At 47.3% G+C, this 14,212-nt stretch overlaps 1 protein-coding gene across 2 annotated transcripts in view; it reads left to right on the forward strand.

The window, feature by feature from the left end:
* Positions 1–211: 211 nt before the first annotated feature.
* Positions 212–14,212, forward strand: part of LOC142390437 (uncharacterized) — a 14,277-nt gene continuing 276 nt past the window's right edge. Inside the window, exons 1-5 of one of the 2 annotated variants that reach the window (XM_075475856.1) lie at positions 212–938; positions 2,949–3,061; positions 5,128–5,238; positions 6,507–6,677; positions 13,501–14,212. The exon at positions 13,501–14,212 is cut by the window's right edge and continues 276 nt beyond it. In XM_075475856.1, coding sequence (XP_075331971.1) covers positions 2,953–3,061; positions 5,128–5,238; positions 6,507–6,677; positions 13,501–13,763 — 654 coding nt within the window. In that variant the 5' untranslated portion in view covers positions 212–938; positions 2,949–2,952 and the 3' untranslated portion in view covers positions 13,764–14,212. The remainder of the gene's footprint in view (positions 939–2,948; positions 3,062–5,127; positions 5,239–6,506; positions 6,678–13,500) is intronic. The other variant, XM_075475857.1, reaches the window with a different exon arrangement.

Genomic DNA, 14,212 nt, shown 5'->3' on the forward strand with positions numbered 1-14,212 from the left:
ATTTGTTAACTATCTAATGTTTCCCATCGATATTGAGTATTGAGGGAAGACCGAGCTGAACTTTTCAATTCAATTCAGTTTTATTTATAAAGCACCAAGTCGCAACAAATGTCATCTCAGGGCACCTCAAAGGTCCAGTCCAGTTCATACAGAACCAGGAAGAAGCCTCCATCAGAACCAGAACCAGAACCATCTGCCCGGCCCAGAGAGGAGAGAGGGGACAGCGAGCAGCGTAACACCAGGCCAGACACCTGCTGAGAGAGGAGCACATCTGTAGCCTGTTCAGAACCTGTTGGCTTATAATCGTATAAACTGTTGAAATAAATGTTCTTATAAATGATCAGAGCGTCACATCAGTTCTCAGGTGTCGGATTTCCCTTCAGACAGAACGGAGCTTCAGTGGAGACTTTCCTTACAACTTTAAACAGTCCTCCTTTCAGACTCGTAAAAACAAAGCTGGGCCCTTCTGCTCTTCAGTTCATGGAGTTGCCTGTGCTATGAAATGCGCTTTATAAATAAAGATGCCTTGCCTTCTTTTATTAATATCCTGCATATTCATTCATTTCCACATAAAGAAACGCTACAACACTTAATGACAACAATGATGTCACATGTACATGGAGAGGTGCATCATGGGAGCTCCCCCAGGAGGCGGGGCCTATAGCAGCAGAACTATGGGATGTTTCAGGGTAACCTGAGCCGTCCCTAACTATAAGCTTCATCAGAAAGGAAAGTTTTCAGCCTGGTCTTACAGGCAGAGGGGGTGTCTGCTGCCTGAAAGTGTCCAGCAGGGGGCGTCTTTGTGCAGAGGGTTCCCTGTGAGGACGAAAAACTCACACAGAACCACAGAACCGGAGTGTGTGGCGTGTTTAAAGGAAGAAGCCGCAGGCGGCGGCCATCAGAAGCGAATTCGCTGCAGACACAGACAGACGCTGCAGGTGAGAAACTTTCTGTGTTCCTAACTTTTATCATTTAAACTCTTTTTTAATCTTTTTTCAGTTTTACTGAACAAAGAAGTTCAAATAATCCAGGAGTTTCAAGTAAAAGTGTAAAAACTCTGAGTGATAATATTCAGAGGTTCTGGATACTTTATGGTTCTGCTCATCTTACTTCTACAGCAGTGTATATATATATGTTTTATATATATATATGTAACATATATACATATAGAAAACATATTTACACACACATATATATATGTTATATATATTTATGTTATGTTATATATATGTGTAAATACATATATATACATATATATATACAGTGCACAGTGAAAATGAGTACACCCCTGTTGAAAAGTAACATTTTGAACAATATTTTAATACACACACAAGTTATTCCCAAAACGTGCATAGAGTAAGTTTAATACAACATCTGTTCAGCTTACAACAGAAAAGAAAGGTCAATAATATAACTTAAATGACATATTTGTCCATTTTTGTGAAATGATGCTGGTGCAAAAGTGAGTACACCCCTATGTTAAACTCCCTGAGAATGGGCCGTGTTGGCCCGAAATGTCATGAAATGAAAAGGCATTAAAAGGGAGGTCATCGTTGTGCGTTTCATCCTTGCCTTACATTGAAATTTTACATTTTGAGTCTGCACCAGGCTAAAAGAGACGTGTGTGAGATTTGACTGAAATCCTATGGAGAGTATCATGATCTGCTTCAGTAGTCACAGTACATGTTGACAAGCATGTTTCTTTTGGTGAAATTCAGCTTCCTACTGTTGATGGCATCCATACAGCCCCAAACCATGGCACTCCCACTACTGTGCTTGACTTTAAGCATGGGGCACTTTTCTTTGTACAAATCACTTTTTACCACCACACAGGCTTGACACCATCGAAAGCAAATTTGTTTATCATTGTCTCATCAGAGACAAACAAACTAAGGATATGGATTGCTGGAACCATGTCCTGTGATCTGATGACACCAAGAATAACTTGTGTGTGTATTAAAATATTGTTCAAAATGTTACTTTTCAACAGGGGTGTACTCATTTTCACTGTGCACTGTACATGTATATATATTTTTTTTATATATGTATTTAAATGTTATATATATGTAAATATATGTATATATGTATTTATATGTCATATATGTTTTATATATATATATAACATATATATATATATATATATATATATATATGTAAATATGTAGTTTTGGTCGGGACACTCTTGGAAAAGAGATTTTTTAAGTGTTTATATTCTTGGTTAAATACAGAAAATGGGGGAAAAGCAACAGAAACAAGATAAAAATGGTTTAAAATCATCCAGTTTTCTGGATTATTTAAAGCAACAACTCAGATTCTTTAAAGAAGCACAAAAACAAGACGAAAGTGTGTTTGAAAAAGGTTCCAACAACATCTCAGGGAGGATCATGTGACGTTTATGGCTCAGCCGATTGGTCGAACATACACGGTGTGTTTACGACACTTTGAGATGGAACCTGACCAAGAATCTGACCGACGTTCGGTCGACCGAAGGTCGGCAGGGCTTCTTCTTCTTCTTCTTCTTCTTCTTCTTCTTCTTCTTCTTCTTCTTCTTCTTCTTCTTCTGGGGTCCTGAAGACGTTTCGTCCCTCATCTGAACAAGACCTTTGGTTCCTCTGCCATGTGGGGTCCCCCAGGGCCCAGGTTTAGGGCCTTTTTCATTGTAATTACTTCCTCTGAGGTCTATGCTTGGATGATTTATGTTCCACTAAGATGAAGCGATGCCTCTTTCAGCTCGTCTTGAGGACATTAAAGCATTAAAGAAGACAGACGAAATGTGTTGGGGCTCACAGCAGAACCTTCCAGCAAACTTTATTGATATATATTCATTTACAGAATGTCTTAACGGTCCCGGAGCAGGAAACAGGTTTTATGTTCTGTTGTAAAGGTTCTGGACAGAGTTTGGGTTCGGTCCATCTGGTTTATGTTCTGAAGGTTCTGCTTCCTTTCAGCAGGATGGACGTGACATCACACCTCAGCGTCTCTGACGGCTCTGAGGGCGGAGCTACCGGGGACCACAACCAATCAGAGTGCATCTGTGGTCAGCCAGAGACCAGAAGAACAGGTAAGACGAGTCGGTAACCATGGTAACAAGTCCAAGTTTCAACCAAACGGAACCAAAAAGTCAGACTCGACATCCTGTTAAAGGTCCATTTAACGTCCTGTCCTGGTTCTGTCCACTCACAGCAGGTCCGAACACGTTCTGGATCAGCTACTCTGGACCAGCTGTTCTGGATCAGCTGCTCTGGATCAGCTGCTCTGGACCAGCTGTTCTGTACCAGCTGCTCTGGACCAGCTGCTCTGGATCAGCTGCTCTGGACCAGCTGTTCTGGACCAGCTGTTCTGGATCAGCTGCTCTGGATCAGCTGCTCTGGATCAGCTGTTCTGGATCAGCTGCTCTGTACCAGCTGCTCTGGATCAGCTGCTCTGGACCAGCTGCTCTGGACCAGCTGCATTGGATCAGCTGCTCTGGACCAGCTACTCTGGACCAGCTGCTCTGGATCAGCTGTTCTGGATCAGCTGTTCTGTACCAGCTGTTCTGGATCAGCTGTTCTGGACCAGCTGTTCTGGATCAGCTGCATTGGATCAGCTGCTCTGGACCAGCTACTCTGGATCAGCTGCTCTGGATCAGCTGCTCTGGACCAGCTGTTCTGGATCAGCTGCATTGGATCAGCTGCTCTGGACCAGCTACTCTGGACCAGCTGCTCTGGATCAGCTGTTCTGTACCAGCTGTTTTGTACCAGCTGCTCTGGACCAGCTGTTCTGTACCAGCTGTTCTGGATCAGCTGTTCTGGACCAGCTGCTCTGGACCAGCTGTTCTGGATCAGCTGTTCTGGACCAGCTGCTCTGGACCAGCTGCTCTGGACCAGCTACTCTGGACCAGCTGCTCTGGATCAGCTGTTCTGTACCAGCTGTTCTGGACCAGCTGCTCTGGACCAGCTGCTCTGGACCAGCTGTTCTGTACCAGCTGCTCTGGACCAGCTGCTCTGGACCAGCTGCCCTGGACCAGCTGTTCTGTACCAGCTGCTCTGGACCAGCTGCTCTGGATCAGCTGTTCTGTACCAGCTGTTCTGTACCAGCTGCTCTGGACCAGCTGTTCTGTACCAGCTGTTCTGGATCAGCTGTTCTGGACCAGCTGCTCTGGACCAGCTGTTCTGTACCAGCTGTTCTGGATCAGCTGTTCTGTACCAGCTGTTCTGGACCAGCTGCTCTGGACCAGCTGCTCTGGATCAGCTGTTCTGTACCAGCTGTTCTGGATCAGCTGCTCTGGACCAGCTGTTCTGGACCAGCTGTTCTGTACCAGCTGCTCTGGACCAGCTGTTCTGTACCAGCTGTTCTGTACCAGCTGCTCTGGACCAGCTGCTCTGGACCAGCTGTTCTGTACCAGCTGTTCTGGATCAGCTGTTCTGTACCAGCTGTTCTGGACCAGCTGCTCTGGACCAGCTGCCCTGGACCAGCTGTTCTGGATCAGCTGCTCTGTACCAGCTGCTCTGGATCAGCTGCTCTGGACCAGCTGCTCTGGACCAGCTGCTCTGGACCAGCTGCTCTGGACCAGCTGTTCTGTACCAGCTGTTCTGGATCAGCTGCATTGGATCAGCTGCTCTGGACCAGCTACTCTGGACCAGCTGCTCTGGACCAGCTGTTCTGTACCAGCTGTTCTGGATCAGCTGCATTGGATCAGCTGCTCTGGACCAGCTACTCTGGACCAGCTGCTCTGGATCAGCTGTTCTGTACCAGCTGTTCTGTACCAGCTGCTCTGGACCAGCTGTTCTGTACCAGCTGTTCTGGATCAGCTGTTCTGGACCAGCTGCTCTGGACCAGCTACTCTGGACCAGCTGCTCTGGATCAGCTGTTCTGTACCAGCTGCTCTGGATCAGCTGTTCTGGACCAGCTGCTCTGTACCAGCTGTTCTGTACCAGCTGTTCTGGACCAGCTGTTCTGGACCAGCTGCTCTGGACCAGCTGCTCTGGACCAGCTGTTCTGGACCAGCTGTTCTGGACCAGCTGCTCTGGACCAGCTGTCAGACTGCTCCCCCAATGAAACCGGTTAAAGAGGACCTCCGCTCTGAACTCTAACTGAACTGTTCGGTATGAACTGAAAATCATTTTCCTGTTTTTGTTCTTCTCGCAGGTGAAGCTCCTCCCCCTCTCTCTGATAGGTTGGACAGTTCTGACTCTCTGATGGACGGCTCTTCCACCAGCGACATCTCTCGACTTCTGCCAGGTCCCCACAGACAGAAAGGTGAGCAAATACCTGGAGCTGAGTGATGTCATATGTGGTGTCATGTGTGATGTCATGTGTGGTGTTATGTGTGATGTCATGTGTGGTGTTATGTGTGATGTCATGTGTGATGTCATGTGTGGTGTTATGTGTGCTGTCATGTGTGGTGTCATGTGTGATGTCATGTGTGCTGTCATGTGTGCTGTCATGTGTGGTGTCATGTGTGATGTCATGTGTGCTGTCATGTGTGGTGTCATGTCATGTGTGGTGTCATGTGTGCTGTCATGTGTGGTGTCATGTCATGTGTGGTGTCATGTGTGGTGTCATGTCATGTGTGATGTCATGTGTGCTGTCATGTGTGGTGTCATGTCATGTGTGGTGTCATGTGTGCTGTCATGTGTGATGTCATGTGTGGTGTTATGTGTGATGTCATGTGTGATGTCATGTGTGGTGTTATGTGTGATGTCATGTGTGCTGTCATGTGTGATGTCATGTGTGGTGTTATGTGTGATGTCATGTGTGATGTCATGTGTGGTGTCATGTGTGATGTCATGTGTGATGTCATGTGTGGTGTTATGTGTGATGTCATGTGTGATGTCATGTGTGGTGTTATGTGTGCTGTCATGTGTGGTGTCATGTGTGATGTCATGTGTGCTGTCATGTGTGGTGTCATGTGTGATGTCATGTGTGCTGTCATGTGTGGTGTCATGTCATGTGTGGTGTCATGTGTGGTGTCATGTCATGTGTGGTGTCATGTGTGCTGTCATGTGTGATGTCATGTGTGCTGTCATGTGTGGTGTCATGTGTGCTGTCATGTGTGGTGTCATGTGTGGTGTCGTGTGGTGTCATGTGTGATGTCATGTGTGGTGTCATGTGTGGTGTCGTGTGGTGTCATGTGTGGTGTCATGTGTGCTGTCATTTACATTTACATTACACTTAGCTGACGCTTTTTATCCAAAGCGACTTACATCTATTTAGATACAGGGTATTGGTTACAGGCCCTGAAGCAATGTGGGGTTAGGTGCCTTGCTCAAGGGCACTTCAGCCATGAATAGAGGTGTAGGGAGAGGTAATGGCGGGACTCGAACTTGCAACCCTCTGATCTTAAGTCCGCCTCCCTAACCACTAGGCCACGGCTGCCCATGTGTGCTGTCATGTGTGGTGTCGTGTGTGGTGTCATGTGTGGTGTCATGTGTGCTGTCATGTGTGATGTCATGTGTGGTGTCATGTGTGATGTCATGTGTGCTGCCATGTGTGGTGTCATGTGTGGTGTCATGTTTCTCTCCCAGGTGTGGACAGCTCAGCGAGGTCACCTCCACCTGTCTGTACTCCTCCTTCTCGATCGTCCACCTGTAAACGACATCATCATCAGAGCACCAATCAGAAGCGTCAATCCTCCACCAGAAGCCACGCCTCCTTAAAGACAGACGCCGCCCACATTAAGGAAGTCGCTGGAGACGGTGAGCCAATCAGAGCCAACCATCTGACATGATGTCATCAGGAATGTTTCCAAAACAGGAACATAAATTAATGTTTTCCAGGCTTTGGAGGAGTTTTCCAGGCTTTACAGGAGTTTTCCAGGCTTTGGAGGAGTTTTCCAGGCTTTGGAGGAGTTTTCAAGGCTTTAGAGGAGTTTTCCAGGCTTTGGAGGAGTTTTCCAGGCTTTGGAGGAGTTTTCAAGGCTTTAGAGGAGTTTTCCAGGCTTTGGGGGAGTTTTCCAGGCTTTGGAGGAGTTTTCCAGGCTTTGGAGGAGTTTTCAAGGCTTTAGAGGAGTTTTCCAGGCTTTGGGGGAGTTTTCCAGGCTTTACAGGAGTTTTCCAGGCTTTGGAGGAGTTTCCAAGGCTTTAGAGGAGTTTTCCAGGCTTTGGAGGAGTTTTCAAGGCTTTAGAGGAGTTTTCCTGGCTTTGGGGGAGTTTTCCAGGCTTTAGAGGAGTTTTCCTGGCTTTGGGGGAGTTTTCCAGGCTTTAGAGGAGTTTTCCAGGCTTTGGAGGAGTTTTCCAGGCTTTGGGGGAGTTTTCCAGGCTTTGGGGGAGTTTTCCAGGCTTTGGAAAGCACGGAGGTCTTCAGGAGGCTCCTCTGAGGTGGTTCTTGGTTCCACTGAAGTTCATGAGACGGTTTTTGATCTTTCTCTGTTGGTGTTTCTCTGGATTTTTGGGGTTTTAAAACAAAGCTGCCGTGAGGCGCTGAGATGTTTCAGAGCGCTCTGTGGAGCTCTGTCAGGGCGTTCAGAGGGTGCTTCGACAAGCTCTTCCAGCTCCTCGGGGGCAGATTTCATTGGTCTTTTAGATGTTTTGGTGGATTTCCAGGATCCTTGGAAATGTTTTTGTGAATATTGTCTCTGGGTCAGCAGGAGGAAGGAATGAGCTGGCTGTCATGCAGCCTTTCTCTGCTGTCACCATGGTTACAGCCTGTGTTCTCATTGGTTGGTGTCAGGTGCGTTTCATGGAGGGTGTCGCCTCAGATGTGGGGCCTTATTTTTTCACAGCGGCCGTTAAACGGGCTTCAGATCAACAGGAAGTTACCCCTCAGCCACCATCTGCCCGTTTATCAGCCAAAGGTACAGCATGGGGCAGCTTATCTCTGCAGAGCACACCGAGCCACGGCCCACCCTCTGCTTCCACCCCCGGCTGCTGTTATTAACCCACACCCCCAGCAGCCGGATAGAAACTGTCAGCAGGTCATCCAGAAGCTGCAGGTTTCTGTTTGAACTGAAGCGCCAGAACATCCTGAAACGGGTTCATACATGAAATCAGTTTTTTAAGAGATGGAACATTCAGGAATGAAGCCGTGACATGAAAAATAGAATATTTTCATTATTTAGAGGTGAAGTCATTCAAGGAGAAGAGACATGTTCAGAATATGATCAAATCTGATATGTAAAGGAAGAATACCTGAGCCATCCCTAACTATAAGCTTTATCAGGAAGAAAAGTTTTAAGCCTGGTCTCAAAGGTAGAGAGGGACCTGATAACTGAAGGCTCTGCCTCCCAAACTGGCAGCTGGTCCCACAGAGAGGGGCCTGATAACTGAAGGCTCTGCCTCCCAAACTGGCAGCTGGTTCCACAGAGAGGGGCCTGATAACTGAAGGCTCTGGTTCCCAAACTGGCAACTGGTCCCACAGAGAGGGGCCTGATAACTGAAGGCTCTGCCTCCCAAACTGGCAGCTGGTTCCACAGAGAGGGGCCTGATAACTGAAGGCTCTGCCTCCCAAACTGGCAGCTGGTTCCACAGAGAGGGGCCTGATAACTGAAGGCTCTGCCTCCCAAACTGGCAGCTGGTTCCACAGAGAGGGGCCTGATAACTGAAGGCTCTGCCTCCCAAACTGGCAGCTGGTTCCACAGAGAGGGGCCTGATAACCGAAGGCTCTGCCTCCCAAACTGGCAGCTGGTTCCACAGAGAGGGGCCTGATAACTGAAGGCTCTATCTCCCAAACTGGCAGCTGGTTCCACAGAGAGGGGACTGATAACTGAAGGCTCTGCCTCCCAAACTGGCAGCTGGTTCCACAGAGAGGGGCCTGATAACTGAAGGCTCTGCCTCCCAAACTGGCAGCTGGTTCCACAGAGAGGGGCCTGATAATTGAAGGCTCTGCCTCCCAAACTGGCAGCTGGTTCCACAGAGAGGGGCCTGATAACTGAAGGCTCTGCCTCCCAAACTGGCAGGCGGTTCCACAGAGAGGGGCCTGATAACTGAAGGCTCTGCCTCCCAAACTGGCAGCTGGTTCCACAGAGAGGGGTCTGATAACTGAAGGCTCTGCCTCCCAAACTGGCAGCTGGTTCCACAGAGAGGGGCCTGATAACTGAAGGCTCTGCCTCCCAAACTGGCAGGCGGTTCCACAGAGAGGGGCCTGATAACTGAAGGCTCTGCCTCCCAAACTGACAGCTGGTTCCACAGAGAGGAGCCTGATAACTGAAGGCTCTGCCTCCCAAACTGGCAGCTGGTTCCACAGAGAGGAGCCTGATAACTGAAGGCTCTGCCTCCCAAACTGGCAGCTGGTTCCACAGAGAGGGGCCTGATAACTGAAGGCTCTGCCTCCCAAACTGGCAGCCGGTTCCACAGAGAGGGGCCTGATAACTGAAGGCTCTGCCTCCCAAACTGGCAGCCGGTTCCACAGAGAGGGGCCTGATAACTGAAGGCTCTGCCTCCCAAACTGGCAGGCGGTTCCACAGAGAGGGGCCTGATAACTGAAGGCTCTATCTCCCAAACTGGCAGCTGGTTCCACAGAGAGGGGCTTGATAACTGAAGGCTCTGCCTCCCAAACTGGCAGCTGGTTCCACAGAGAGGAGCCTGATAACTGAAGGCTCTATCTCCCAAACTGGCAGCTGGTTCCACAGAGAGGGGCCTGATAACTGAAGGCTCTGCCTTCCAAACTGGCAGCTGGTTCCACAGAGAGGGGCCTGATAACTGAAGGCTCTGCCTCCCAAACTGGCAGCTGGTTCCACAGAGAGGGGCCTGATAACTGAAGGCTCTGCCTCCCAAACTGGCAGCTGGTTCCACAGAGAGGGGCCTGATAACTGAAGGCTCTGCCTCCCAAACTGGCAGCTGGTTCCACAGAGAGGGGCCTGATAACTGAAGGCTCTGCCTCCCAAACTGGCAGCTGGTTCCACAGAGAGGGGCCTGATAACTGAAGGCTCTGCCTCCCAAACTGGCAGCTAGTTCCACAGAGAGGGGCCTGATAACTGAAGGCTCTTTATGTCTGTAAGACATGCTTGTAGTCTGACCAACCTATTGGGTTCATCTGGTTTTATAGATAAGTACAGCTGAGTATCATCAGCATAGCAATGGAACTTTCTGCCATGCTGTCTAATAATGTTACCTAATGGAAGCATGTATACAGTGAAAAGAATCGGTCCAAGCACAGAACCCTGGGGAACTCCATGACTTACTCTATGTACAAAAAATAAATAATCATATTTTCTCAGTTACTTTTTTACAACGAACATTTACAGATAAAAATCATTTGCAGAACAAAATTAAATATTATAATGAAGAACGCTGTAACATTCATAAAGTTGTAATATTGAAATGAGTTGTTCTGGACATGTGACTGATCAGCTGACTGATGAACTGATGAACTGATGAACTGATCAGCTGACTGATGAACTGATGAACTGATGAACTGATCAGCTGACTGATGAACTGATGAACTGATCAGCTGACTGATGAACTGATGAACTGATGAACTGATCAGCTGACTGATGAACTGATGAACTGATGAACTGATCAGCTGACTGATGAACTGATCAGCTGACTGATGAACTGATGAACTGATGAACTGATCAGCTGACTGATGAACTGATGAACTGATCAGCTGACTGATGAACTGACTGACTGGTGAACTGATGAACTGATCAGCTGACTGATGAACTGATGAACTGATGAATTGATCAGCTGACTGATGAACTGAACAGCTGACTGATGATTTGACTGACTGGTGAACTGATGAACTGATCAGCTGACTGACTGATGAACTGATCAGCTGACTGATGAACTGATGAACTGATCAGCTGACTGATGAACTTATGAACTGACTGACTGATGAACTGATGAACTGATTAACTGACTGACTGATGAACTGATGAACTGATCAGCTGACTGACTGATGAACTGATGAACTGATGAACCGATCAGCTGACTGATGAACTGATGAACTGATGAACTGATGAACTGACTGACTGATGAACTGATGAACTGATGAACTGATGAACTGACTGACTGATGAACTGATGAACTGATCAGCTGACTGACTGATGAACTGATGAACTGATGAACCGATCAGCTGACTGATGAACTGATCAGCTGACTGATGAACTGATGAACTGATCAGCTGACTGACTGATGAACTGATGAACTGATCACCTGACTGATGAACTGATGAACTGATCAGCTGACTGATGAAGTGATCAGCTGACTGACTGATGAACTGATGAACTGATGAACTGATCAGCTGACTGATGAACTGATGAACTGATCAGCTGGCTGACTGACTCACTGATGAACTGATGAACTGATCAGCTGACTTACTGATGAACTGAATAACTGATCAGCTGATTGATGAACTGATGAACTGATCAGCTGACTGATGAACTGGCTCACTGATGAACTGATGAACTGATCAGCTGACTGATGAACTGACTCACTGATGAACTGATGAACTGATCAGCTGACTGACTGATGAACTGATGAACTGATGAACTGATCAGCTGACTGATGAACTGACTCACTGATGAACTGATCAGCTGACTTACTGATGAACTGATGAACTGATGAACTGATCAGCTGATTGATGAACTGATGAACTGATCAGCTGACTGATGAACTGATGAACTGATCAGCTGACTGATGAACTGATGAACTGATGAACTGGCTGACTGATGAACTGACTCACTGATGAACTGATCAGCTGACTTACTGATGAACTGATGAACTGATGAACTGATCAGCTGATTGATGAACTGATGAACTGATCAGCTGACTGATGAACTGATGAACTGATCAGCTGGCTGACTGACTCACTGATGAACTGATGAACTGATCAGCTGACTGACTGATGAACTGATGAACTGATGAACTGACTGACTGATGAACTGATGAACTGATCAGCTGACTGACTGATGAACTGATGAACTGATGAACTGACTGACTGATGAACTGATCAGCTGACTTACTGATGAACTGATCAGCTGATTGATGAACTGATGAACTGATCAGCTGACTGATGAACTGACTCACTGATGAACTGATGAACTGATGAACTGATGAACTGATGAACTGATCAGCTGACTGACTGATGAACTGATGAACTGATGAACTGATCAGCTGACTGATGAACTGACTCACTGATGAACTGATGAACTGATCAGCTGACTTACTGATGAACTGATGAACTGATCAGCTGATTGATGAACTGATGAACTGATCAGCTGACTGATGAACTGATGAACTGATCAGCTGACTGATGAACTGACTCACTGATGAACTGATCAGCTGACTTACTGATGAACTGATGAACTGATGAACTGATCAGCTGATTGATGAACTGATGAACTGATCAGCTGACTGATGAACTGATGAACTGATCAGCTGACTGATGAACTGATGAACTGATGAACTGACTGACTGATGAACTGATGAACTGACTGACTGATGAACTGATGAACTGATGGACTGACTGACTGATGAACTGATCAGCTGGCTGACTGACTCAATGATGAACTGATGAACTGATCAGCTGACTTACTGATGAACTGATGAACTGATCAGCTGATTGATGAACTGATGAACTGATCAGCTGACTGATGAACTGACTCACTGATGAACTGAATAACTGATCAGCTGACTGATGAACTGACTCACTGATGAACTGATGAACTGATCAGCTGACTGATGAACTGATGAACTGATCAGCTGACTGACTGATGAACTGATGAACTGATCAGCTGACTGATGAACTGATGAACTGATGAACTGATGAACTGATCAGCTGACTGACTGATGAACTGATGAACTGATGAACTGATCAGCTGACTGATGAACTGACTCACTGATGAACTGATGAACTGATCAGCTGACTTACTGATGAACTGATGAACTGATCAGCTGATTGATGAACTGATGAACTGATCAGCTGACTGATGAACTGATGAACTGATCAGCTGACTGATGAACTGACTCACTGATGAACTGATCAGCTGACTTACTGATGAACTGATGAACTGATGAACTGATCAGCTGATTGATGAACTGATGAACTGATCAGCTGACTGATGAACTGATGAACTGATCAGCTGACTGATGAACTGATGAACTGATGAACTGACTGACTGATGAACTGATGAACTGATGGACTGACTGACTGATGAACTGATCAGCTGGCTGACTGACTCAATGATGAACTGATGAACTGATCAGCTGACTTACTGATGAACTGATGAACTGATCAGCTGATTGATGAACTGATGAACTGATCAGCTGACTGATGAACTGACTCACTGATGAACTGAATAACTGATCAGCTGACTGATGAACTGACTCACTGATGAACTGATGAACTGATCAGCTGACTGATGAACTGATGAACTGATCAGCTGACTGACTGATGAACTGATGAACTGATCAGCTGACTGATGAACTGATGAACTGATGAACTGACTGACTGATGAACTGATGAACTGATGAACTGATCAGCTGACTGAACTGATGAACTGATGAACTGATCAGCTGACTGATGAACTGATGAACTGATCAGCTGACTGATGAACTGATGAACTGATGAACTTCTCCACAGACTGCTGTGCCCACTGCCTGCTGGCCTGCCTGTTCTGCGAGCTGCTGTCCATGTGCTCGGCGGTGGGGGAGTGTCTGGCGTGCGGAGTGGGCGGAGTCGGGTGCTGCGACGCGGCGGCGGGCTGCAGCTGCTGCGTGGAGGCGGCCTGCACGGAGGAGGCGTGTCAGGCCGTGTTGGATTGTGGGACTTTGGAGGACTGCTGTGGCTCATCCGACTGTTTGGAGATCTGCCTGGAGTGCTGCTCCATCTGCTTCCCCTCATAGAGCAGCCAATCAGAGAAGGACTCCACCGTGATGTCACAGCAAAGAGATGCGACGCAGAGACGAGAACCTAAAGCTTTAAGGCTGTCCGGGCAGACAGAGACTGCAGACAGAGCGCTAACAGGAAAGGAGGATGTTGAATGCTGGCTGTGAGCTTCTGTCCATGTTGTCTGCTGAGAGAGTTCACCTGAGTTACCTGCTGACATCATCAGCTACCTGCTGACATCATCAGCTACCTGCTGACTCTGTGTGTGACATCATCAGTTACCTGCTGACTCTGTGTGTGACATCATCAGCTACCTGCTGACGCTGCGTGTGACATCATCAGTTACCTGCTGTGTGTGACATCATCAGCTACCTGCTGACGCTGCGTGTGACATCATCAGCTACCTGCTGTGTGTGACATCATCAGCTACCTGCTGACGCTGCGTGTGACATCATCAGCTACCTGC

This window comes from Odontesthes bonariensis, chromosome 10 (genome assembly GCF_027942865.1).
Source record: "Odontesthes bonariensis isolate fOdoBon6 chromosome 10, fOdoBon6.hap1, whole genome shotgun sequence".
Lineage (NCBI taxonomy): Eukaryota > Metazoa > Chordata > Actinopteri > Atheriniformes > Atherinopsidae > Odontesthes > Odontesthes bonariensis.